This window comes from Passer domesticus, chromosome 3 (assembly GCF_036417665.1).
Source record: "Passer domesticus isolate bPasDom1 chromosome 3, bPasDom1.hap1, whole genome shotgun sequence".
Lineage (NCBI taxonomy): Eukaryota > Metazoa > Chordata > Aves > Passeriformes > Passeridae > Passer > Passer domesticus.
The window spans coordinates 58,608,888-58,636,770 of NC_087476.1; the positions used below are offsets into that span (position 1 = coordinate 58,608,888).

Below are 27,883 nucleotides of genomic sequence, written 5' to 3' on the forward strand. Positions count from 1 at the left end.
AAGAAAATACTCATCTGTAGGTCTTTTAGACTTACTTAAGTCGCCTTTCCATTGACATTGCACAAATATTTCTCCACCTTCTGTCCAGATTGCGTGTAGCCTGCTGGATAGAGTCACACTCTGCTTCTGTGGCACAAGCATCACAGTCATGAAGAAGTACTTCACACAGATTGAGAACAGATGCCACACCAGTGCTGTGTTTCTCTATGTCCCTCTGGAGTTCCTGCAGGTGAAGAGATTAGTTCTTAAGAGAAATTGCTAAACATGCATCCATGCAAATGTATTTATCTTCCACTCATTTAAAAAGAGAAAAAAGCTCGCAAACAGAGGAAAAACATCCAGTAATACCAATTAAGAGAGTGCATCTACACAAATGGTGATGCGATGTGGTAAACAAGACCAGGAGAACCTGGCAGCATGCACAGCTCCCCCAGGGACTACGAACACCAAACCATTAACTGAGACAAACTGCTAGAGCTCTGCATGCTCAGCTGAGCATCTTTCACACACATTTAATCAACATCACCAATAAATGGTAGAATTATTCTCAGCCCTTCCCCATTATCACAGAGAATGTAAAGCACAAGTTAGTAAGAGGTGTGACATGGAAGTACATTCTAATGTACTGCAAGGGTTTGGCAGAGGGACCCTTCCTGAAAATGCTGCTCCCCATATGAGATAGCCCCAAAGTGGCACGTTTAACATGGAAATTGGCAGCAGCACATGCTGAACAGTGCACGTGTTGGAGACTTTTCTTCCTTCAGGTTTCCAGTTCTACAGTATTTTCAGTGGAAATGCAACATGAAAAGAAAATGCACTCACACTGTCTTAGCACTTATTTTATGTGACCAGTATTATTCTTCCTGATGGTTTCTTGGTTTCAGTTGTTTGTTCTACACTGATGATAATGTTTCCTCTAAAACTAGTATTTCACCTTAGTTTTGATCTCCAGATTCAAGTTAAGACAAACCACAGAAGTAACTGGCTGCTGCTGTTGGATCAGTGCAATGAAAAGAAACTCTCAATTTTGTCTACATTTGTAATAAATAATCAGAATATTAGATGGAAAAATCAGTATGGACAGTAACAAAGCCAAGACAACTTAATTCCAATTGTGACAAAGAAATAATAATGTAACTGCATGAAAAAGTGCTATATTGCATCTAAAATACTAGCTTCAATTCTGATTCAGATGAAGAAAGGAACCAACAGGACAATTAGAAATGTGGAGGTTTACATAGGAGAATGTGGCAGCTTGAGGATGAGTAGAGATAAACTGCTCTATAATTCTGCTATTGAAGTAAACTATGGCATGCAAAGGGAAATACTGTGTCAATACATCGTGTCCACATATATTTAATGTCTAACTAGAGGAAATTTTCTTACCGCTAGCAACATGACCTGAAAATGTCTTCCAGAAGGAAATGAGATCTAAATGTCAAATTAAAAAAAGAGGAAATCTGAAATAGAGCAAGGTGGATCTATAGCAACCATTTTTGGTTGTTTGTAATAACTGGGCTTTCACTTAATGAAGTAATCTGGTTCATCTTCTCAACTAGAAAGTTATTGTGTAAGCATCTACTTGACAACAAGTGGAAAATCACAATCTTTTATTCCTCAGCAATGGCCCTCTCACTTCACTTGCCTGAAAAATACTTTCATTTTAATGTCAAAATGCTTATTTTTCTTTCTATCTGCCCTGAACTATTATAGAAGGGTGGATACTATAATCAGATGTCACCCTTTATGAAACACACACTCCAGACAGCAATGAGACTTGAGGTTAAGTAAGTTCAGGTAACATGATCTCCTTTCTAATGTTTTGGTGTAAAGCAGTAGTGAGAACCATGCGTCCCAAGCACTCCTAAGAATTACACTTTTTTTATTCACTTACAAAACATTTCCACAAGCAATGTCTAGACTATTTCTTCTCCATAGTCTAATATTTATTTCCCAGATTTAAAAATTTATTATGTTTATTAGAGAACATTAAGCCTTTGGTTAGTTCACAAAGGAGTGTCACTTTTATGCACTGCTGTCACCTATATACAATATTTTTTTTTTTTACTTTATTTGCTCAGAAGCAGACATCATTTTTTCACATTTCAAAAGGTAGGAGATTGAGAAAATAAACAAACAAGTAATCCTTTAAATGAAGTTCATTACCCCAGGAAAATACTGCACTGAAGTTACCCTACCTTCCCCCAGGATATCCAGATTCAACCACATTTTTAATTTCATTAGAGACCAGCAATCTGCAAAGCTGATGCTTGGCTGAAGTAGAGGCTGAGAAGTAGATAATGGAGTTTCATAAAGGAATTTGTCCCTTCTCTTTCATAATATAACATCTTTAACCTAATTCTGAATATGAACAACTAGGAAGATAACATGACCTCAGTCGAAGATCAAACATGGAAAAGAATGCAAAGTCACTAACAGAAGAGACAGGGAACAAAGTATTTGGGAAGGTAGCCTTCTGAGGTGTGGTGAATAGTGATATAGTCTCCAGCTAATAAAAATACTGCTTGCCATGCATTGAAAGTGGATGGGCTGTTAAAATTATTATCATTATAACCATGTCTTGTATCATTATCATATCAAATTATCACCATGTTTCCAAATACAGCATCCACCCATGGTAAGATTCACCTCTATTTCTCCCCTTTGGAGTTCAAATTAAACCACTCTCACTTCTACAGAATATCACTGCAGGCTATCACCAGAAGGAGCCAGTGGAAGGCAGAGATATTCAAGTCTCTGTCCCCAAAATAAATGCCCCAAGAAGTGGCTGGGATTGGATGGGATGTCTGCATAGGGATTCTAGTAAATAATCTCAACTGTCTACTTTGTTGGTAGCAATGTTTAGCCCTTCCCAGCACTTTATTGTCTCAGAAACACCATTCATTATTGACACTACTGTGTTATAAATTACTATCCCTATGTAAATTCCATATAAAATATTAATAAGTAATTCTGAACAGAGCAGTAGCACATCAGTTGAGGAGCTGGCAAAATCTCTGAGGGAGTTCTTGGCTCCCAGTTCTACCCTCAGCTTAAAGGAGCAAAATGCCTATTTTTACTCTTCATAAAATATCCACAAAAGATCCTGCCTTTCCTCTTCCCACACATTTGTTTTTCTCTGGAGAAGGGACCCAGGAGAACATCTAATTCCTCTCCAGTTGGAAACAGAAAGGTATTTTTGTCAATAAATAACCAACAGGAGCACAAAGGACAGCAGTTCTCTCCAGCAATGTGCTTTGAGGTAAAACTGCACTGGGCAGTCAAGTGTAACAGGAAAGAGAAAGTATAGTAAATCATCTTAGAAGTAACATTACTTTCAATGCCAAAAACCGGCTGAATTCACATTTTTCTACATATTTTAATCTAGCACTGCATAAAGGCTTTGTGTAGTATAAACTAACCAATTTTAACTTCACATATATAGCTCATGCATCTTTGCGTGCAAAGTGACTCTCAAACAAGCTGCAAAATAAAACTGAGTTAGAAAGGTTGCTAAAAATAATAATTTTCAAGCATTTGGAAAATTTGCAAGGTCTAATAGGTGTCAGTTTTGCCTCTGGGAACAGACAATTCAAACAAACAAAAACCACAAGCCCCAAAGGAAAACAATTGCAATAACTCGTTCAGGTTACATCTGTTGGTGCCTTACCTTTCTTGGAAATGTCAATCAGCTCCTGGTGGATTCGATGTCAAGGCCAGCAGAAGGCTCTATAAGTGACACAGTTAAGTACCACTTGCCTTGATATTTAAGCATTTTGCCTGATGCCCTCTCAACTCAACTGGGTATGGGCAGCCCAAGGACACTCTACTTTGGCTCTCCCCAAGTCACTGTTCACCTGGTAAGTGTGTTGTATTTTACCTGCTGCTCATTTAGCTTCCTTTGTATCTCCTCAGAGTCACAAGTTTCATAGACGATAGGTTTGGACAGCTCTGACTCAATGTGGGCAAGCCAAGATCTCAGACTACTCATGTTTTTATCCAGCTGCTGCACTGCAACAAGGGTTTCCTTCAACTTCTTTACCCTGTAAAGAAAAATAAATGGCAGTATTAAGTACACCCTGATGGAAAATTTTTACAGCATGTGTTTCAGGAAGTTTTTAGAGAAACTTCACTTAGATGGTGAATTCTTCGGAAAAGTCTTCCTTTATTACATAACAGAAGTATATTATATGTGCATTGAGTCCTCCATTCATAGCTGCTGGTTAAGAAAAGCTGAGTGCTTACAAATGCCACACAATATTTTCAAAGATTCTATACCTTTATCAGTTGACCCTCTAAACCATCTCAGTAATTTAGTTGTGTATTTGACCAATAGATGACAACTGCTCTTCTTAGAGAGTGCACTGAGTGAACAGGCCTTTTTCACACCCATGAAAACGCTGAACTGAGTAACACAGAAGATTTGGGTTGGAAGGGATCTCTAAAAGTCATCTAGTCCACCCGCTCTGCAATGAGCAAGGACATCTTCAACTAGATCAGGCTGTTCAGAGACCCATCCAGTCTGACCTTGAACATTCCTAGCGAGGGGGCACCATCTGGGCAACCTCTCTGATCAACCTGTTCCAGGGTGAAGACTTGTCCTTGCATAAATAAGTTTCAGGGCAAGAAGTCCAGCTCAGAATTTGGGGAGAATTCTTGAATTCTAAGGGCTGCTTTAAGTTAGTGTTATTGGACTATTTCAGGTTTAAAGAGATGAAATTGGAATGGAACTGCATAGTGATTTCTAGCTACTATTTTTCTTGGAATCCTGACCCTGGACGATCAATGAGCAGGAAAAACGAAATAGATTTCTGTTTGTTTGTGGTTTGTATTTTTGTTGTTGTTGTTTTTGTTTTTGTTTGTTTGTTTTTTCAAATCAAGAGAGTATTAAGCTTAGAGATTGAATAAATTCAACTAAACTTTCATCCTATCTCAATAATTTCTCCTTCCATCTGTTTGAACTGCAAAACTGTGCTCCACTAATTCTCTCCTTCCTATCCCTGTGTTTCATAAGATACATTTTTAGTGAATTCTGAATTTTTTTCTAAGGTCTCTCTTTTTCAGTGCTTGTGTGGTACCAAAAACAATCTTGAGTAATGTTCCCTTTTATACTCCTACTGTTCCTCTACTTAAGTATTTCAATACCAGAAAGGTTTTAAGAGATAAATGCAGTTGGGAACAGACTGACTAAATTGAGTTGAAAAATACAAGATTACCACGTTTGTTAAAGAAACAAAATGCCACCTGACTATCCTATAATTCAAATTAAGCAATTCACATTTTTCTCACAATACTAACCAGCAAATTTATCAAGTGCTTCTATACTGAAAGCAGTAGTTGCAACTGACCATTAAGAGAACCAAAGAGATATTGATGTAATCTTAAAAAAAAAAAAAAAGTTACATCTTTCAGATTTTCTTCTCATTATAGTCCTCCCTTTAGCTCACACATGGCTAAACTGTGGTTCTTTATAGCTAAAAACCCTTAAGAACAGTCCAAATACAGCTTCCTTGCCAGTCTCATGAGCAACAGCTGTAGGAGTTTGATCTGTAAAAAAACCCACCTGGTGACTGGAAAAAAATCTGGGCAATGTGAAAATCTGTCTATGGTGGGACTGAAGTCAATACAATTATTGTATTGTGAAAGACTGCCTTAGTCCTCATCATGAGGTTATGTATCATGACACAGCCATGTGTTTAGGCTTAGGGAGATGGCAGGAGAACACCCATTGAGGGCACCCTCTCCTTGTCACCTCTGGTTCTACATACAATATTTTGTGGGTTTGAACCAACTGAAACTTGCCCATAGGGTGAACCAAGAAAGTTGGTTATCACCCTTCTGGAAGGCACGTACAGATTTTCAATATCTGATGTTATTGAAAAGGAGTGAAATCCTGCCCATTCTCTGCTTATATTTTCAAGGCTTGATGCTACTGATCTTTTGCAGGCCTGCTGGAAAGGGAACAATGAGTCATGCCAGCCCTGTGGAGAAGCAATGTCACTCGATCATCTGCAAGACCAGGATTTTTTTGTTTGCAATTGTGTGGTACTCTAATCTCTGTGCTGGATTTCATCTACATATTGCCTGCAGCAACTATAAAGTCCATCATTTAGAAAGTGCCCTCTGCCTCAGGCAAACTGCACAGGAGTACCTCCCTGCCAGAGCATAAAAAACATTCTGGGCCAACTACCACTATTTTCAGTCACATGATCTAAGTTACTTCAGAGACAGAAAGAAAAGCAGCCTGACATACTAAAACAACACCCCAACCAAACCCAAACCCTACAGCTTCCTTCCTGTACCCCCACTATGTCTACCCTTAACACTGGTTTTTATTTCATACTGAGTTTAACGTAACAGGTTCCTTGCCCATGGTACAAATAGAAACAAATAAGCAAGTGATTATTTGAGTCTGCTGAGAATTCTTTTTTTGTTTTGACTGAACTGCAGTACAGAGTTGTGCCTCCGGCTACACTGAAAACATATCTGTGATCAAATAATAGATGCAATCCAACATGTCTGAGTTTTCCTTCTGAATTTCGGTTAGCAATGCTGCCTATGCTCTAAAAGCTCTGCTTAAGAGAAAAAGGTCAAATTTAAAATCAGGTATGTGGGATCCCTAGCCAAGTGTCATTTTGACGTTTTGAGATTTCATTTGCAAGATTATGTTTCATGTGTTAACGATTCCTATAATCATTTAATGCTTTTGCTGCAGCACCAGACAGCACAGTAACTGCACATGTTACTGTAAGACACTTGAGATAACTTTTCTCCTTGATAATAAAAATTCTGCACTGAAATCAAAGGGTTGGAACTGTGACACATGGTTTGAAGGTTTGTTTTCATAAAACACACACTCCAGTCTTGTTACAATTTACAAATACTTAAACTCTCAGGAAAGAAAATGTAGCATAATTTAATTGTTTTCAAGGTTTACTGATGAAAAAAATTATCTAACAATTTGAATGGGCTTATGATACTTATATTTTCATGTTCCAATTAATGTGCCCCAATGTCCCAAAGAAACCAATAACTTTAGATTGTCTATTAATAATGTCTATTATTCTACATTGGGCAAAGACAGTGGGAAAACAACTTGGAGCCAAAATTAACAAGCAGAGATATGTTTAATTCTACTAGTCCTAAAGAAGAAAATCTTAAATTCCACTTAAATCTAAATGGGAACAACTGTAAGTACAGAAAAATGCATCATATAGAAGTCATAACTACTGCATTAGTCATTTAGACAGCTGCTTACTAATATTAAACTTTAAAAACAACATGAAAAAAGTCAGTAACAGCATGTTGCCTAAGTCTGTACAGTACACATCAGAAAACAGAAAAGGTGCTTTTTAAAAAAAATATCTACTTGGAACAGTAGACAAAGCTTAAAGTAATACTCTGAAATAGTGAGAAATGTTGCACTACTAAAATCAGCTTTGAAAAGATCAGTTAAAAAATAATCTTTTTATGAGTAAAAAAGTAATTATTTTCGAAAGTACAGTGCTACTCTGTAGTAGGACACCAGTAAAGCCAGTTGTATTTACTACTACAATCAATTTGTTCTTTCAAAGACTGAATTTCTAGAATTCTGAACAACAGCTAAATATCTAGAAGAGAGAATGAGAAAAAGGAAAAAGAGAAGCTGAATCAAAAAATCTAAAATAATATCGGCTGAGTTCAAGTATTACATGCAGATACAGAACAGTTGTTAATATGAACAGTACTGCCAGGCTTTGACAGTTAAGTTTGAAACACTCTCTTTACAGCTTCTTTCCTTCTCTGCCTTTTGCTTGTAGTCATGCCCCTTTGGTGACACAAACATCAAGCAGACAGATACAATCTGTTTATTCTCATGTGTGTACATGCTCTCATATTTGAAAACAGCAGTAAAATCAGACTACAGTTTCCCTCAGACAGCTAAGAGATTTTACTAGTTTTAGGTCTCCATCTCTATGAAAAAATTATTCTAGGATCCAAAAGTACTAGCTGTAAAACAAAGTATGCAGTTATCACTGTCAACTATTTTTCAACTGAGCAGAAAACAGTAATTTCTAGCTGTAGTACTGATTTCTACATATCAATATTTCAGTTAGTTTCCCAGCAAGCCAGAACTTCAGAAAGAATAGTATCAATCAAAAGCAAACAAAAATAGCTGCCTGCCTTGTGATATCACAGTTACAGTCTGGGAGGTCTGAATCCACACTGCTGTCCTCCGCCATCCTCACAGCATGCAAGTCTTCCACCACAACCATGAAATTTTCCAGTATTAAAAAGAAGAACTTCCACTCCCAAAGCCTGCAAACACTCTTTTGGAGGGGGGAGGAAAGGGGACGCACTTTGCTGGAGATTACTGTACAGAAAATGTTTCATGCCAAACAAATGTTAACAGCCGTTGCTTGATAACATGACACTGGATGGTGACAAGTGGTCATGTTTCTAAATAAAACCTGCATTCATCAACATGTGCCAGATTTGATCTCCAGGAATGTGGTCTGGGAGTGGTAGGGGAAAGGATGAAAACACATACAAAACCTTCTTTGCAAAGCCTGAGCAATTGCAGCAATAGCACCATTTCCTGGCTGTAAACAATGGCAACTTTTTTCATGCGGCTGACATATCAAAAAAATTCATCTGAAAGGATTACATGGTTCTAGAAAAACCATGTAAAAAAATTGAAGTCTCTGGGGCAGAGACAATTCTGCAGCTGTCACTTCTGCAGTTACAGACCTCCTCTGAATGGAGGGGCAATTAATAGTAATGGGTAAGGGAACAGAATGGGACAAAGATGCTTTTACACGTGACTGGAGAAGTTTCACCACACAGTATAAAACTGACAGGAAAAGACTGAGACTGGACAATTATTACTATAAAATATTACTAAAGCACTTTCACACAGCACTTTCTATTAATTCATAGATATAGGAAAAGAAAAATGCTCCAGGCAAGAGATTACTGTAGCATTGCAGAAAAGTTTGCAGGCTCTAATAATTTATTAATACTGTCAGGCATCTAGAACATGAAAAGATGTCTTTTTTTCTCAGTACCATGACAACTAATATGCCTTTACTAGCTGAATGAAGCCAAAATTATGTTATGTGATACACTCCAAATTCCAAAGTATTGTAACAGAAACACATGCCAATTTACAAGAACATATTCTAAAGGGCCTCTGGAGCATTCTAAGAAATTACCTTGGGGGATTTCAACCCTTTTGTCCACTGTTAATTAGACATCAATACTAGCATTTTGTGCATACATTAATCAACACCTTGGGTTTTAATGATTTCCAGCCTAAGATACACCTGAACTACCAAAATTTTCATAGTCTAGCATCAAACCTTTCCACAATTTATTTCCAAACTTCAGCAAGTTTGCAGAGGTTTTTTTTCACTTCAGTGAGCACTGGAATGTAAAGAGTTATATGTTTAATTGCATACAATAATGTTGAACATGCCAGTTGAGAAGGCTAAGTTGAAATTATCTGGAAATGTAAGTAAATAATACTTTACATCCATTAGTTTAGAACTAGGACTTGATAGTTCATGATAAGAGAATGAGAGGGCTTAAGTGTATAGTATTGCATCTTATGCCTCCCCACCTGAGAATGATACAAAATCCTAAATCTTCACCTCTCCCTGTAGTGGGGACTAATCTGCAATACTGCATAGACAAGACAGATAATTTTAAGATGTGTTCTGCAGTTTCTGAATGCAATACCTTTTTGCTAGAAATTTCCTGCAGGTAGTATTTGAACATTTCTCTGAGTAGGCATTTCAAAAGAATAACATAAAAATATATCAAATATACTTTAAGTTCAACAATTGGTGATGTATTCCATCCACTGAAACCAAGCAGGCTCCTCGATGGTAATGCAACACTTCCTGATTTAATCCTTCTGTGAAAAATATATGGTGTTCATTACTTTAAAATGAGCTACTATTAAAGGAGCTGGAGCCACTGGAATGTTTCTGCTTACATAAAATTTACTGCTTCCATGCTAGCAGATTTCAGAGCAAGAATGCACTAAAACCATATGGAAAAAAAAAAGAAAAAAAAGGCTATGGAAGTAAACAAACCTTTTGCTGCTAACAGGACTAAACTATTACTAATGTATATGCCCTTACATAAAGAAATGTGAATAATAAAGTATATGAGCTATTTATGCAATTCATTAAGTGCAAAATTGTGAGAAAATGATTGTTGGTAATGGAAGGAAGGCTGTAGCACAACTAAACAGGAAGTGTTGAAACAAATACATAATATTCTTTACATATCAAACCACAATCCAGTATTTTTTTAAGTTCTGAAAATTCCTGTATACTTTTGACCTTGAATAAAAAGAGTCTTTAAGGCTGTGCCTGCATCTACCTGCAGTTACTCTTCTCCATCCATGAAAAAACATGATCTGTCAGAAAACTTAAGACTTAGTTTTGGACCTGCTCTTCTTGAAATACAAAACCACAAAGGCACTGTTTTGATTCCACTGTCAAGAAATTTTTAGAAAAACTACATCTGCATCCAGTTTTAAGCACCACATAAAGTAAGGTGGTACTAGAGCAAGGCTCACTAAATCTGACTGCAACTGATCCTATATTGTAGAAACATGGATCTGTTAAGTTTGGAAAAGAGCTTTAAGATCAAGTCCAACTGTTAAACTTCTACCATCACCATATTATTAAAATGAAGCTTTTAAATGACTCTTGAAGAAATGTGGTCCTGTACCATAAAGTAAAACAGTAAGTAATTTTCACATAAATATGTTGATGGTTAAGAATAAATTTATTTCAGAATTTACGAAATTTATTATAAAAAGGCCAACAATAAAGGATTTTAAATGGATGATGTCTAGCAAATTAATCTGTCCCACTTAAAATTTAGAAACAAAACAACTGTCTTACCTGGCTGCAATAAGGTCTAGAAGATGCTGCCACCTGTCATTGATCTTGCCAAGTTTGTACTCGATCTCTGATGCCTTACTCTCATGGCTGGCTTTAGCAAGTCTCTCTCCCATTTGCTGAAGCTGGATTTTGTTCTTCTGGGCTACAGCAATTTCCTCTTGATAATCCTAGAAAGTAAAGAGCAATCAGAAGACAGGTACTTATTCTAAATATACTCCTCCCTACACTACAAAAGGAATGGTGCAAAACCACAAGTGAATGTAGTTTTTTCAGTTGATTGGTACAGTGGAGTGACAAGCCTCCTATATATTTGATGGATAAACAAAAACAACTACCAGAAGAATGAAAAAACCTACCCAACACAACGCAAAACACAATGCCTTCTACAAATAAGCTATAGTTTAACTCATTACAGGCAATTCTGATTGGACACTTAGTGAAGCATTCAGATGCCTCTGACCTTGCATTCACTTCATTTTCTGGTGTTCTGGGAGGTCCTATCTCAAGAAAGATAATTAGGAAAGATAAAAGGAAAATGCTGCATAGTGAGAGAGCACAAACACCAGAACACATCAGGGTAAGGTAAAACCTTAATTTCAGCTAATTCACAAACAACTAAACAGTTAAAGAAGAGTATATAAGTGTACACTATACCTTTTTAAGTTTCTCAATCATTTCTTCTATGAGGATGTCACCATTTTGAGACACCTTACTTTCCATTTGCGTCAGCCATTCACAAAGCTCCTTGTTCTTCTCACTAAAGACAGCCCACTCATTCAGTCTCTCACTAACTTGTTGTCGACGCAAGGAGACCTGAAACCATTTGCAAAGAGTAAATGAAACCAAAATAGCAAATGCATTTAAGACATACTTAAAACGCTTGGTGCCTCAATGTGAATTCCTCTAGCCTTGAAAAAGTGTTGCAGCCACGTACTTGCCATTGAAACAAACTGGAGTTGTACAGCAAAAATTTCTGTGACTGCCTGTCAGTTCAGGGGTAAGCGCTGATCTCAGATTTCCTGTTAGCTACATCCGATGCACAGAGACAGGCACCCAAGCGTTAAGCTCAGTAGTCTGTCAATATCTTGTTTCATAACATCTCTACCCTGAAGTTTTCATTAGAAGATAAAAACTGTATTTTCTTACAATTCTTGCTCACTTATAAAATTTTATAAAATATATTAGTTTATTTTTAGTCTCAGTGATTAAATTAAAAAGAAAAATGCTTCACCAAAGCACGAAAATAAAAAAAGATACAAATATAGTACAGCCCAAAGTCCAAAAGTCTGTGCCATTTGTGCATGAGTACATGAATAGAAAGCTAAATCCAAGATACCCTGTATTTTGCAAAAGTAATTTTTTACTTGAGTCTCAATACACTAATATCATAGATGACTACTTCCTGTGTACAGACATGACACCTTGAGAGATTCCAAAGCACTGAGGCGTGCTCTGACAGGAAAGAAAAAAAGCAAATGCTGCAGTTAACACAGAAGGAAGGAAAACATTTCTGCATTTAAGAAATAGCTGCAACTGTGGTACCATCTGCAGCGGCAGACCAAGGTGGACACTGAAATCAAAACAGCAGAACAAGCTATGCAGCAAAATCATCTCTCCAGCTTCAGATATTGGTACAACTACTTACTTCCTCCCCACTGCAACCTGGGTTATTTCTGACTTTGTATCGTAATTTCAGCTGAAAAGATGAAGCTCTTTCACAAATTAAAGTGACATGCTTTTTAACTGTGTTAGTTTGAACAGGGGCATACACGTGATCCTGCATTTCCTTTTTGTGGTTCTAAACTTGATGACAGCTTTCCGGAAATAAGCAGCAGAACAAAGGGTTGCACTAGGTTACATCCTGAAACACTCAGCATACTCAAAACTAAGATAAAACTTCTTTACTTGGCTCCTTCTTTTACCATAAACATACGAGCAGTGACTGAATCATAATTTAGATGTATCTACACTTGCTCATTCAAATGCAACTAACTCATAACAAGTTCTGTGCTCATAACTGTGAAGCATTTTTCCTACTTTGGGGGTGTTTTTGAAACCTTCACAGGTACTTTACATAAGGTAACTATTTCAAGTTAGCCCCAGCATATCTGGACTGCAATCTTTACTGAACCACAGAAATGACACTAGGATCATCTGAAAAGCTGGTTAAGGAAGACTCCACTATCTGGAGTGCAAATCAGAGGCCAAAAGCACACTAATAGCATGATGCACCTGAAAAAGTTAAACAATACTCCGTAGCTCCATTTTGCAAGCAAGCAAGTCATCCTCAGACTAAAAGAAATGCAGACCCTGAGGCCTGAAGTAGGAGAAGGTATCAGCAGAACTGAAGTTACAATAGGGCAATGCTGAGTGGGGAGAGGACAACCTTTCTGAGCGCAGGTCTTCCACCAAAACAAAGTGTAACTATATTATTTCTGTGTTTTTTCCCAGCCAGCTGTGCCAAGTCCCACAGGTCACAGTGTGAACCTTTGGTTGATTTTTCAAGGCTGTTTAAATATGACCTCACAGACATTACAAAGTCAAGAGATCTAGAAGCACTAGCAGTAACAAAAGGAATATTTCAATGGATGTTTCCCCTGACTCAGAAAGAATTCACTTTTGAATATAGGTGTGTCTACATGAATTTTTTCTAAAAGCTGCCACTTGGGTTTAATCTTTCTCCTAACACTTTTGTAGCCTGCATATTGCTCCCAAGTGCTGTACTTGCCTGGTGGCACAGCTCTTCCCACTGCCTGTGCAGGAGCTCTATTCGCTCACTCAGGACTGAGATATCGTCTGCGCTGATATGCACAGACAGCGTCTCCTTCAGCAGGGAGAGGTTTGCAAGGTCATCTGTCCAACCTTCAACAGCATTCTCTAACTCCTTAAAAGGAAAACACAAGGAAAAAGGACCAGTTTGCTAACAAATAAAAACTTGACTATGTTCAGGAAACAGACAAGCAGTGTTACCCAATAATTTCAGTCAAACTGAACAGACCCACTGTGTCAAGCAGACTGTTTCAGCCCCATCTCAAAGAAAAAATGTAGCAATATTTTCAGAGTTATGATGGTATTAACTCCCCAGCAGAGAATGAAACATCAACCTTGTAACAAGAAGTTGCAAACTAAGATACTACTCAACTCTCAGGAAGTTCCAAGGTATCTGGGAAGTTCAAGTACTGGTTTGGACTTCTCTGTATTGAAAATAATTTCAAGTTTGTAATCCACATCCAAAATGCAAATAATATAACCTAGAAGTATTGTCTAAAATCCCCCATAATCACTTCACCTCAAACAAAATCACTCAACCAGAAGTTTAGATACCATGAGTTTAAATATGAGTTTATAATTTCTGTAATAAAAACACACTAACATAAAGTCCTTCTACAGTATTTTTCAGACCCTGTTCTGGTATCACTTTGATCAGATCTATATTTACCCTGAAGGATTTGCATTATGGTGAGATCACTCTGGAATTATGGTGTCCATATGTTACATGGACCATTTCTTGTCACAGGGATGGCTGACTGGTTTGCATCGTCAGTAATATGAACCCAGTTAACAACAGAAGAGGCTATGCACAAAGGCAAACAGAGATGAGACAACAATCAACAGAGAAGTGCTTTACCTTGCAACGAATCTGCTCTGCATGCAATTCATCATGGTGATCTGGCAATGGCTGAGAAAGCTTTTTCTTGAATGATCTTAGCTTCTCCAGGGAGTCTCCTATGCCCTTTTCGCATTTTTCCCAGTCCTGAAAACAGAATGTTTATTAGACTTCAGTTCTGATCTGTGTTATATTTATGTCAGTTGATTTGCCTAAAAATAACATGCCCTGAAAACTCCCTTTAAATAATACGAAAAGTCTCAGAATTTGAGTCATGTGTAGAAACGTGTAGAATTTTTTGTGTGTAGGTCTCTGCTAGTAGAAATACACAAGGTCTTCTGTTATTGAAATTTTGTCTAGATCCAACTCCATCCTTTCAGCAGGCTCTCCCTGACAAAATAAATTTTTCACTTCCTTTCTTGAATGCCTGTATTAAACACACCATTACTTTTACAAGAGCTTCATTCAGGTGCATTAATCTCTGTGAAAAAAAAAAAAGTGGTTGGGGAAACTGCAAATTCAGTACAGATTTAAGTAGCATCTTTAAATCAGCATCTTCAGTATTAGTATCTTCTTTAAATCAGGATTCTAGCAGCTACACCCTGCTTTAGTGTTTGTATACTTTACAAAATTGTTAATGTGTTCAATGCAAACAAACCCTATAAAGTAGCAGTATGGTTTTACCTGCCTCACCTGCTTGTTAAAGCCTTATATTAAGACAAAAAGATCCCTAATAAGCCAGTCAGCCCCCAAAGAATACCAGCTATGTGAAACTGGAAAACACAGAATCTGAATTGAAACTTGTTTTTTATCAAACTAAGTCTTCTGTTTCAAAATATTCTCCTTCTACCACTGCCTTTGTATTTCCTTCCTTTTTTTTCCCAGTCCATGTCAGTATTTCATGATCATCTTGATGAAGAATTAGACATATCAAAGAATATGAGCTTGAGTGAAAATAGCCTGTGATGTTCTTAACACTCTTCACCTGCTGCAGCATGGAGTCCCTCCCATGGGAGAGAATCCCCCATAAACTGTCCCATGAGCTCTTCCTGTGGGCTGCAGTTTTTCACAAACTACCCCGGACAGAGTCCCTTCCATGGATTTGCTGCAATCCCTTAGGGACAGGCTCCAACAACAGTCTGGTACAGAGTCAGAGCCAGCAAAAGAGCCCCAGTGTGGGCTTTCCATGGGGTCACAGATTCCTTTGGGCATCCACCTGCTCTGGTGTGGGTCTTCCATGGGCTACAGGTGCATGTCAGCTTCCCTTTAGACTTCCATGGGCTGCAGGTGGATTTCTGTTCCACTGTAGAGTTCCATGTCTCTACCATGAGCTGCAGGGTGATCTCTGCTCTGGCTCCTGGAGCACTTTCTATCCCTCCTTCACTGACCTTGGTGTCTGCAAAGTCGCTGCTGTCACACTGTCTTGCTCCTCTCCCTGGATGTAATTACTCCTGCACAATATTTTTTTTCCCAATCTTCTTAAATGCGCTATCCCAGAGACACTACATCCCACACACACACCATCACTGTTGCACTCAGCCTTGGCCAGAAGTGGGTCCATCTTGGACCCAGCTGGCACTGGCTCCCTCAGACTCAGGGGAAGCTTCTGGCAGCTCACAAAAGTCATCCCTGCAGCTTCCACCTAGAAAAACGTCACTCAAACACAATACAAATATGTGCAAAAATGGAACAAAATTTGTGCAAAATAAAATAAATTTTTGCTCTATTTTGAAAATAGGAGTGGTATGGATATACTTTACTGGCAGTATTCTGGAAATATCAATTACAATATATCCACTGACATGCAAGCCTATTATGAAGTATTACCACTTCCAGTTTCAGAGGTGGTGACGGGAAATTGTTAGTTCATGTACTGTAAATGCAGTTCCTGTATTTGTGCTTGTCCACTGAGAGAGCTTTCCTCCACCAGGGCTCACAGTGAAAAATCACAAACCTGCTGAAGAAGTACAGAAGGAATTGCACACTTACTTTTAGCAGCAAAGTAAGCTGTTTCTTCTGTTGCTCCAGCTGAGTGCTAACTATCTTCCAGCGCTCCTGGATTTCAGTAAGCTCTGCCTGCAGGACTGCCTCAGCTCCACTGTCAGCAGAGAGCAGCAGTTGCTTCCCAGCCTCCACAGTGAGGATGTAACTTCCTTGCTGCCTTAAGAGAACTTTCTCTTTGAGCTGAAAATATTAATAGTTTTCTGTCAGCTTTGTTCTTTTAATTACAATTAGCACTTAGTTACAATTCAGTAATTCACTCCCAAGCCCATATTTTAGTCGGTTGCATATCCTGTCTTATGCATGAGCTATGGCCCAAACACTTTACCCTAACATTTTCACAGTCATTTACTGCAGCAAACCTTTAGAAAATTTATCCAAGGAGATGAAGACATGAAAGACTTCTTTCTCCCCATTAATGTCAGTACCTCAACTGCTCTTAAAGAGAAAGACTTCCTCTAGAGCCTCTTACGCTTATAAGGGTTATTATTATTATATCTATCTTCCAACTAAGAAGCTTGAAGACACCAAGCTGCTTACTAGATAGTGTTAACCTCTCATAAAGATGGACACTCAAGGAATCCTTGTTATCTAGTATACATTCCGCAAGCAGGTCATCACTATATTTTTAAGACATGTTTCAGTGTAAAACTGAACTGTTTGGCTGAAAGCAAAAACAGAAGCAAGTGCAGCTGGAGAGCGAGGGCTCAGTAAGCACTCTTTCACGCTCTTTACGAACTCCACCTTTGATCCTGTCACACTTCTGATGTTATACCAGTTCCAGAAAAGAACTGGCAGAGCAGACAGGCTGAATCTAAGACATTTTAAAGACATTTCAAATGGTGAAGACCATAAAAAAGGCAGGGATTTTTTCCTTTTTCTTCAACCACACTGCACATACCTGCACTTCATCCAGCAGCACTCTTGCTTGCTGCAGTGGGAGAGGAGCAGTGCCCAGCTCGGTCACCGGCTGACAGGACATCTCCAGCAGCCACTTGCGCAGCTTCTCCGCCATCTCCCTGTAGCGCTGCCACTGGTGAATCCGGCTGTCAATGATCCCCCTCATCTGCTGGGCTCGGCGAATTACGCCTTGCCACTGATTACTCAGAAGAGTCAGGTTCAGATTAAATTCATCCCTATTATAAATACATAAATAATAAAAAAGACACAGTAATCTTCATACTTGGATATGTTTGCTTAATGAAACACATTGAAGTGAAAAGGAAGGTGTCTGTCAGCCAATTACAAAATACTAAGAGAAAAGCACTGAAATCTTGTGAAGGCTGACTGAGGATAACTTCACACTTCATGTACTAGGAGAATTAAAGGGGATCCAATTATTGACACCTTAAAAACCTCAAACCCTTAATGCACAAAACTCTTCTACTTCTTCCCAGAAATACACAAAGAAAACCCATAGGTTTTGCCAGTTTGGACTAGTCAAATTCATAGTAAATCATGGAGATTTCACAATTCACACCCAGATTTACTACTGAGTTCAGAGCAGGCAGTATTAATAAAATTCTCACATTCCAAAAAACAGTTCATCTTTGTACTATGATAACCTTAGCAAAGTCAGTGCATATGCACAAGTGTGAAGCCACTGGTGTTCCACTGATTTTCATTCATTTGATCACAAGCATTTAAAATTAAATCCTAGGCAACAGTGAGTCCCTATTCAATCACATTAAGGCTGCAGGAGTTCTTAAATGGCAGCAGGGAATCCTCCTGGTGGAGGCAAATCCCCAGGTGGCGTAAATCAAATGTAGTGTCACTGCAGGCTCCTTTGGTGAAAGTGACAATTTGAAAATACATCAGAATAGATATATATGCAACACACTTGATATTCCAAGACAAATCTTTGTCAGAGAAGCAGCCTCAGAAGGTTGTTGAATTCCCAAACGCATTCACATGCCCATAGCATTTTAAAGAACGATGCCTTAAGATCTGGCTAATGAACAGCTTAACCACAGCAATAGTAACTTCCACTTCAGAAGAGCATGATCTGAACACTGCCATCTGCTACCTTCTCTGTTTGGAAGCCTCCCACTAGTCTAAGTATAACTTCACATAAGCAGCAGCAGCAGCAACAATACAGCAATGTCTACCTGTCATCCACCTGTCCTTGTTCTAGGAGGTGCTGCCCATCAGAGATAATTGAATGCAAAATCTGCTGGCGGCTGAACATCTCTGCCTGGAATAGCTGTTGTACAGGAGACAAGGAGGTTAAAACAAGATCTCACTTTTTAATTCTGTCTGTATGCACTGATAAAAATGAATTTTCATGTATTTATTCTCATTTCAGATTAATTCAATGGGAGTTTTGTCATGATATAAATATATTTTGTCATTTTTGTTTTGTCATTAATATAAATATATTGAAAACTCTCATTTTAGAGTTATTTGCTGCTTCTAGTAATCATTTTGAGTTCCTCAGGACCAATATTATAAAGCAAAATTATAGCAACAGGTGATAGGTTTTATGTTTCTGAGTACAGCTGTGTGATTTGCATTACAATCTACAACAAAATCCAGATAGGGTATTTTTTGTTTGGACAGAAAGTTTTTTATTTTTTGACATGTTTAAGAATTTTATACTCTTTTGCTTTGTTATACAGACCATGTGTGATAGTGTTATATAAACTTTTAATACACTTTTACATTGCCAATAGAGCCTTAAAAGAAATAGACATCTATGTGTAGGAGCTAGAAATTAGTTTTCCACTTCTTCCAAGTTTTCATATTTATTTTCCAATTTTCACCACAAATAATAACAGCATAATAAACCTCACAGTACTTTTAAAACACTCTTATTACTTAAATGTTACTTAAGACAAAAAATTTCCTAATTAGTACTTAAGCAAACATATCGCAAATTCATTTGCTACTTAAATTTATTTTTAAAACATCTTTTTATTTAGTAATGGACCATGTCTCTATGTAGGATTCTTCAGGAATATTTTTATGTTAATGAAGATACACTCAGGCATCACTGGATCAACTCTATGTTCAAAAGGTTTACAGAGAGTTTCAAAGAAAAAGTATATTGGTATGAAGCTTGAGGGTTTTTTTTCCTTTAGTTAGTGATGGTATTTGCAGTTGATAGAAGTTCACCCTTGCCTGAACAAAGAGCCACTACTCTCCCCTACTCTTATATGGCATCCCACCAGCTCAAATTGTGATTGTACCAATCCCTGCATCTGCACCTGCCAGCAGAACACCCACTGGCACCTGCGCATTTAAATCCCTCAAGCACACTTCATGTAGTTTAGGTCTTCTGGATGATGTAGTAATTTTTCAAAATGAGATTTTGCCTCTCTGAATCACTGAGTTAACTCTGAGGTGCTACTCAGGTCATACATTTTCTCATAGAAGAAAACAGTGTTGTCTGATTTCTTTACAGAAATATTTGAGACTGTTCTTTGAATGCCTTGGCACTTATCATTGAACCTGAATCAGAGGGAAACTGAACGCTATTATTATCTCATGAATGAAGCCCTGATAGTGTGGCACTGAGAATTTCAGAAAGCTGAGCAAAAAGGCAAAAGTTTTACTTTCTGTCATGTCTATTTTTGTCAAGTTAGGGGACACAAAGCACAGGAGGTATCAGCATCTACCAGCATTGTTGACAGATCAAGACTAAACAGAACGCAACTACTGCAATTGGTTAAATAAGTCCCTCACCCAAAAACCCGAACCTTTCCCACCCTCCCCTCCCTCCATAGCCCCAAAAATCTGAAAACAAAACAAAACTAAAAACCAGCAAAACCAATTCCTTCAAAAGGGAAAATTTTAATACTTTAATACTTTAGGACAGTGAAATAAAAACTTATCAAGTATGAGAACTCTGCTTAGAGTGGATGTACTCAAGCCCTACACAAAAGTAGAGATATTTCAGTCCTTTCCATATTTACACTCTGTACATAAGAGGGATACTCTGTTACCTGGGACCTCTTTTTACCCAAATTTATTATCATATGAAGATCACCATGAGTCACAGAAACAGGAGTTCAAACAAGGAAAGGAGGGTAATTGTTGAAATGCACAACACCTGCACACTGGGGAAAAATTTGGTAACTGAGTTGGCAAGGAACTTCCTTCCCCCTCCCCTGCCAGCACTTTCTCAAGTGCTTGTCTCAGTGCACTCCCAGTGCAGGGGAGTCCCAAGCACTGTCCCATGTACTGGAGAACCATGCAGCAGTGATTACGAGATCATCCTGGCAGACTGATGCAGATGCCAGTGCTAGCACATGATGTCTGAAAAAGCTTTCACCTCCACCTTGTGAACTCCACCAGGAAGATATTTCTAAGTAAGGCCACTGAGGTGGTTGGGGTCTTCTTTGGGTAAAAACCAGCAAAAGATATGAGTCACTGGAAAGGCAATAATAGAGCTGGAAGCATTTCAATATCTATTGTAGGAAATTCAGGTGGAAACAAACTATTTTCTCATTATTTTTAAAAATATGAAGAAAAACAATGTGAAAATGCATCACAAGAAGTTGAGATTTGACCCTTTCAGCCAAAAGTAGTGGGAAGAAAACTCTTAGTGACTATCAAGAAGCACTGAAAAGGACATTTGGTAATGAATACATTTTGATTATAAAAAATCCCAAAAATAAGGTTAAAAAAAAATTAAAAGGAGGTCACTTTTTTAAGGATGAACTGCAGTATTTAGAAAAAACAGATATTAATCATCTTAATTCTGAGATGACTTTACAGTTGCGAAAAAAGGGCTTAAATAGAATGCCCAAGTAATGTTCATCTGCGCAGATCAAAGTTTCAGGAAAGAATTAAGCTGAGATTTTAAAACAAACGAATGCTAGAAGATTGCCCTGACTCCCTTCAAATAATTATAGCTATGACTGGACACAACAAAAGTAGGAAATTATCCACTTAGAAATGATTTCTGGAAATTCAAATCTCAAAGACCTGAGATGTTTAAACTTACAGAGACTGTCCAGTTAATGCTGGCAGCAATGAAAGGAAATGAAATGGATGACATTTGTGAAAGCAAAGGCAGTTAGATGTTAAGGCAAACATATGCTAAAAATGGTTGTGAATTACTTTTTCCTATCAGACACCCATTCAAACATTATGCTATGAGATATAAGGCAGGAGAGGGGGAAGGACATAACTCTTCCTGTAATCCAGCCTGAGTCTAGGGGAAGGTCAGCTGAAAAAGTTGTGGGAACTGAAACTACTGGGGCCACATGGGAGCTCTGGTATGAAAATTGACTTCTTTTACTTGATCTTTAACAGGAATCTTGGCAGTAACAATATGGGTAGAGAAAAAATGTGCACCACTTGACTTCACAGAAGAATCATAAACTCTGAATCTAGTAAAAACTCTGAATCATTTTTTCCCTGCAGCAAAAGCTGTGCTAGCTCCTGATTTGTTACAAACAAATGACTGTAGCAGCAAAGACCAAATCAGTTTGCTCTCCAAGGAAATGTTATCAAATGGAGGCTCCATGGTGAATTGTATAACTCAGTACATGCCAGAAAGATCTTCCTTTAACATGCTTTTCAAATGCTATATGCATTGGTAACTTAGTAAAAAATAAACAATATCAGAATAGAGATTTTCTCTAGTTATGAGTGAAGGCAAAGAGCCAAAGAACATGAGAATTGTTAGGTTTTTAAAGGATCTTTGGTTTCCTTGGTACAAACGAATCTGAAGTAGACTAAACGCAGGGACACGCACTCACAGGCACAATGATGCATTACACACACACTCAAGTCCTCCTCCACTGGCTATTATTGACATATTACATATTTGCATGCTTCTGGTTTTAAGTTTTCCTCATACGGTGCACACAAATACAATTCAAGGCATGCTATTCTATCATTCAATAAAAGAATGTGCATTCCTCCTGTGTATAAATAGTATGTGTATTAGCGATGTATAAATATACATGACTACTTGCCTCGTGCTCCCTCTGTTGCTCCAAAAGCCTTTGGTAGTTTCCTGAAACCTCTACTGCCAACTTCTGCTCAGTCTGAACTAATAAATCCATCCAAGTCCCACATTTCTCCAAGAAAGTCTGCTGCTGCAGCAAGAAAGACTGCAACTTACTGAAAAAAAGAAAGAGAGATGGATTCAGGTAATTCCAAGTCAGGGTAACACCTTTCCCACGCAGCTGCCTCATTTAATTTATTTACCCAATACTTAGAAAAGTAGCAGTCCTACTCGTTTCAAATCCTGTTAATTCATGGCAAAATGAGCATTTCAGCTCAATGGCTTTGCTCTTTATTTACAAGTACACCAAAGAAAAGGAACTTTGGTCAATCAAATACCTGAAACATTTCTATATTCTGCAAAAGGTATACTTTCTAACTTATTAAAAACTGTAGAACAATCATTATTTATCCCCACCTGAATCTCTCTGTAGTCTGAGATGAGATCAAAGACCAATGTCTGTTCAGGTTCTGCATCCTTTTGATTTCCTTGTCATTCAGAGGAAGCCTGTAACCCAGTTCATTGAGACGGTCCAAATCAGGGGCCATGCTGCTGAACTTCAGCATTTGACTCTGCAACCAACAACAAAAGTGATAACTGGGAAGTTCAGGAATTATATTATTATTGACTTGAAAATTATGAACTAGCACTTAGTTAAATTTAGAACGGCCTTGGTTGCCACCAAGTGGTAAGCAATCTCTATGCCAAGGAAAAAAAAATGCATTTCCAGTATTCATCTTCTGGTTCCAGACCAGGAGAAGACTTGTGTCCATGTTTAAAAGTGTGCAGAGAAGTATACTCAAATTTCACTGAAGTGTTTTGCTGAACTGATGATTTACAGCTCAGAGCTGAAGAAGCAGGCTGGTGTTCAAAGCTGTACAGTTATACTGTCAAAGTAAGTGACTTTTTTCCTTGTTTCTTAGCCTGAATTGTAGGCTCGTAAATTCCCAGTGAAATTATTCCACTTTTTATTTTTAGGTTTTTGTTTTGCTGTACAGAAATACTCAATTCACTCCTCAAGGAAAATGCTCTGCTTTTCAGCATGTACAAAATGGAATTCTGTCTTTAGTTAATCTTGATAGAAAAAAAATGGAAGATTACAATGACAAAAACAGCCTAGATGGCAAAGTTCAGCAACTTCTTGTTATGGCCTCTGAAAAAAGGAGAGGACAAAAAGAAGATCCACAAGAAGAAAAGTGTGCAAGACCTTAAATGGAGATCAAACAGTCCACACTATGAATGTTTCTTCAGTATATCAAGTTACCCAAATGTATAAAGTACTTCACATATAAAGGAGATACCAGTGAGACACAAACTGAATAAATTCAAAAAAAGTTGAGAGAAAAAAAGATGAAGGAAATACTCAAAACCTGTTAGTTTCCATGCCCATTTTGATCTGATAATATTATTCTGAACAGTCTGACTGCCCTTTTCATCTTTACTCAGGGACAATGTGACAATCATTCCTTGACTGCCATCAAACTTCAATTTCTCAGTCTTACACTTTTCATGAGTGACAGTCCTTTACCACCTACAGAATGCACATATAATATCTGTGCATACCTTCAACAACAAATAACCGGGCCAACAGAAGCAAAACCCCAGCACTTCCTTCCCATATTAGTCACCTTGAGTTGCTCCATTCTACACTGTATTGCTGAGACATCAGATGAGTGACTGGGATCCTGTTCTTTCAATGATTCTTCTGCTTCTGTTATCCAAATTTCAAGGACTTCCAGGTTCTTGGCAAAGGTTTGATAGTCCAGGACTCCAGCCTTGAATACAAAAGGATCCACAGTTTAATAACTTTGGCTTCACAGCCTCCTCATTCACATTACACTCCTGTTTATCTCATTATAGATTTGCAAACAGTTGAATTGGCTAGGAGCAATTGTAACTGCTGCTTTGCTTGCAGACTGTGGAATGAGTTGGATTTTTTTAGGTTAGAAGAGGATTTTTGATCATAGCAAAGAGAACATTTCAGCAAAGTGCATAAATGTCTCCTTACCTTGAAATGGATAATATTTTCTAACTTTCTTTTATGAAAGAAACTCCTATGTTTAATTTATTGCCAGCAGAGAGAACTAGTAACTCTTATCACAATTTGAAATTAAAAGCCTTTTTTTTTGTGTTTTGTCTCCTCACGGTACAGTGATACTACAAAAACATCCCAGACACTGCTAGATTTCTTGAGTAAACCCTCTTTTCTCTCAAACAGAAGCTGCTACCTTTGTGGCTTTTTTATCCAAATTGTTTCCTATGGAGTACATTCTTCCACTCCTTTTTTCCTCTTTAGACCCTGGTGACACAAGCAATTTGGCAACATCTACTAAACAGGCTTTGACACAAATTATAGGTGTCAGTCTGACCACTGACATTAATAGTAATGGCAAAAAATCAGTTCCACACAATATTCAGAATCTCTAGTTTATTTTACTGTTGAAGAAATAGGTGGGAAGAGTGGTTGTCTTCAGGGGAGCAGTAGCTGTGGATGCAGCTGTTAGCACTATTTGTTGTGTGCTGAAAACATGCCCACCTTGGCATTCCAGACAGATGTTTTCCTGCATGAGGGTTGCTATCCTCATCCCAGAATTTGGACCTTCTTACAAGGTCTCTTTGCTGGACTCGAGCATATTTTCTACTCTCAGCTTTGGTTTCCAGGGAAGTCTAGGAAAAGCTGTCTAACAGGTAACACTACCCTCTTTTCCCAGGCAGATTTAGCTGATTTATGTGTTTTCAGGAACCACAGGATGATCACATTTGATGATTGTAAACAGTGTCTGCATACCTGAAGTGCAGCCTGCTGCTTGCGGAGAGCCTGTTCCAGGGTTGACAGATTCTGGCTCAGAGAGAGATGATCAGACTGTATGGCTGCTGCTGCTGAAGCCTCCACCTGGCTTTTCAGCTCCTCCCCCAGTTCTTGAAGAACAACCAGAGACTCCTGTGCTGTTTTCAAATCTGTGAGTACATCCTGTTGCAACATATTGAATAAGGACATGATAGTTAAAGCTGGTACTCAGGCACTGTAAGGAAAACTTTTATTTACGACTGCATTTCAATATGAAACTTTTCTTAACTTACAGTTACATTCTGTATGACTTGAAGAATAAAAAAAAGATATGTCAAGAACCTGTACAGAAAGGAACAGAAAAAAGCGCTCAACTACCTTTGAGTAAGCCTGAGTTGTTGATGGGGCAATAACTGTTGAAAGAAACCTTTTGAATTTACTGACATGATGGTCCTAAGCAGTGGCAACCCTCTCAGTGAATTGATTCAGGTGTAGGCCTCCCTTTTCTTCCTGCTATGATTTACCAGGAAGGCTGAAAAAATAACTTTTTTAAACGATCTAACATAATTGTTAAAGAATGGGACACCAGGAAATAAATTATTTGAACCAAACAATTTCATGGTGCCCGATCACGGCAGAAAATGTGCCAAAAGATCATGAACATGTTTATTTTCTAAACACTAACTTAATATTTTTTTCTCACTACAATTGTTTTGCTTACATTGAGACAATTCATATTTTATTTTTTTGGTCAATGACACTTAACATTAACTTAAGCTCAAAAGAACCAAAATGTAAGCACACAGAGCAGATAAATAATTCTTCTGCCTTGAAATACAATCTCAAAAAAGGAAGAATCTCAACATTTCAGAGAGAATGGTGTCCTTCCATAAGGAAGAATAAAGACATCTCTATCATTCTGAAAATGTGAACAGTCTTGATTGGTGGGAATATAGTAGAAGGATTTTGAGTTTCTTTCTATTATAAGGAACTCCAAAGACTTGGTAGAGATACTTTCCCAAGCGTGAATACCTTCGTTAAGCAGGACCTTAAGACTGAATCAAATGATGCAATTTATCCACCTTCTCCAGACAGAAGACTTTAGATACAAGCTTCTGAAACAACATCACAGCAACTAATGGAGGGATCAAAATTTAGAGGCATTCATGACATTTAGGTAGCAAACATACAGCTGTCTCCTATGCCTAGGCTGCATCAGTAAAATGAAATATGTAATATACAAGATTCCAAAACACAAACTACAGATTTTAGCCATGGAGAGCCTCTTGAGATTTTTTTTAGCCCACAGAGCTGAGAAAAGCTGCAAAGCTTGACTGAACATACATTGCAATCCCGAATCCAAGAAGTAACTTCATCATCAGCGATGTCTTTGCTGGTTGCAGTCTTCAGGAGTTCATTGGTCTGCTCTTCTCGCTGGTGGACCGTGGAAGAGCACTGCTGGTGGCAGTCCTTGTACCTCTGCCACAGCTGGAGCAGAGCCCTGCTGGCACGCAGCCGCTCTGCAACCTCCTGCAGGAGGTTGTTCCACCTGGGGATGAGACTGCGTGAGAGATCGAAGCCTGGGAATCCACAATAACAATCTATGTCCCTCTTTCTCTCTGCTATTCCCCACGGTCTCACGACTTTTGAAAAATTTGGTAATAATCAAGATCCAGACATTTGGGTAGCAGGGGAAATTCCAAACCAAGGAATTTCTGTTTCATACCAAACCAGGCTGTTCTGAGCTGTCACAATGTGTGTGATGCATGCTACATCTTGGATGCTGTTTATTAATGCTGGTGGTCAGAGCTGCAGCACACTCCTCCTGCTATTTCCACTTAGTACCCACAGCATCAGAAAGCATCCATGACCAATCATGCATTGCCAATAGCAGATTTCTGTACAGGTCTAAGAGGCCCAGAACAGCTGTAAACAGGACACTATTTCTTCTTGTGCCATTTTCTCCCAAACTCTGACACAGTATTTAGTCATAAAGCTCTGTGTAACTTGCTTGTAAAATACTCCCAAACATATTAAAAATCTTTATATTTCTATTATCCAATTAAATATCTAATCTGCCTTCGAATTCTTTCCTGTAATAATTTCCCAGTGAATTTTTTTCTCTAATAGCAACCAGGAACACATGCTTTCTCAAATGTGCTCATAGTTAAAAAACTGCCTAATTGTTTCCTTACCACAGAAAATCACAGTATTTCTCAATTATTATTAAATGATAAAAAGCAAAGGTTTTGGAGCAAAACTTCTGCCAGCCATCACTGAAACTGTTAAATTCTATGGTATCTTAATAATCCCTACTCGCACTTCCAGTTTCTAGGACAGGACTGAACACAGATTAAAATGAATTTGGTGTGATTCCGCTTTCAAAAAAAATCCCAGCTTTCCACCAAACTATCTTTTTTCTTCTGGATCCTCCCTGTATCTGAGTAAACCCTTTTACTAGTTCTTGCCTGAATTCAAAGCTGGGGAAGCTGTTTGCCAAGGTATTGGTGAGGAGCTTCCTGTCTATGATGCCTTTCCTACAACTAGAAATAGCAACCTAAAATTTGAGGAAGCTGATGCAAAACTATTGAAACACTGCAAATGAAGTTTTCAGATAAAGTTCTCAA

The 27,883-nt window shown here is 38.1% G+C and overlaps 1 protein-coding gene across 24 annotated transcripts in view; it reads right to left on the bottom strand.

Moving 5' to 3' along the window:
- The window catches only part of SYNE1 (spectrin repeat containing nuclear envelope protein 1), a 291,288-nt gene that overhangs the window by 25,470 nt on the left and 237,935 nt on the right, over positions 1 to 27,883 (bottom strand). For all 24 annotated transcript variants that reach the window (XM_064413327.1, XM_064413326.1, XM_064413343.1 and 21 more), the window contains 14 exons: positions 26,601 to 26,805; positions 25,257 to 25,439; positions 24,097 to 24,243; positions 22,886 to 23,040; positions 22,437 to 22,584; positions 18,618 to 18,712; positions 17,411 to 17,645; positions 16,498 to 16,692; positions 14,530 to 14,655; positions 13,630 to 13,785; positions 11,556 to 11,714; positions 10,902 to 11,068; positions 3,881 to 4,043; positions 36 to 223 (listed from right to left, as the gene is read on the bottom strand). In XM_064413327.1, coding sequence (XP_064269397.1) covers positions 36 to 223; positions 3,881 to 4,043; positions 10,902 to 11,068; positions 11,556 to 11,714; positions 13,630 to 13,785; positions 14,530 to 14,655; positions 16,498 to 16,692; positions 17,411 to 17,645; positions 18,618 to 18,712; positions 22,437 to 22,584; positions 22,886 to 23,040; positions 24,097 to 24,243; positions 25,257 to 25,439; positions 26,601 to 26,805 — 2,322 coding nt within the window. The remainder of the gene's footprint in view (positions 1 to 35; positions 224 to 3,880; positions 4,044 to 10,901; positions 11,069 to 11,555; positions 11,715 to 13,629; positions 13,786 to 14,529; positions 14,656 to 16,497; positions 16,693 to 17,410; positions 17,646 to 18,617; positions 18,713 to 22,436; positions 22,585 to 22,885; positions 23,041 to 24,096; positions 24,244 to 25,256; positions 25,440 to 26,600; positions 26,806 to 27,883) is intronic.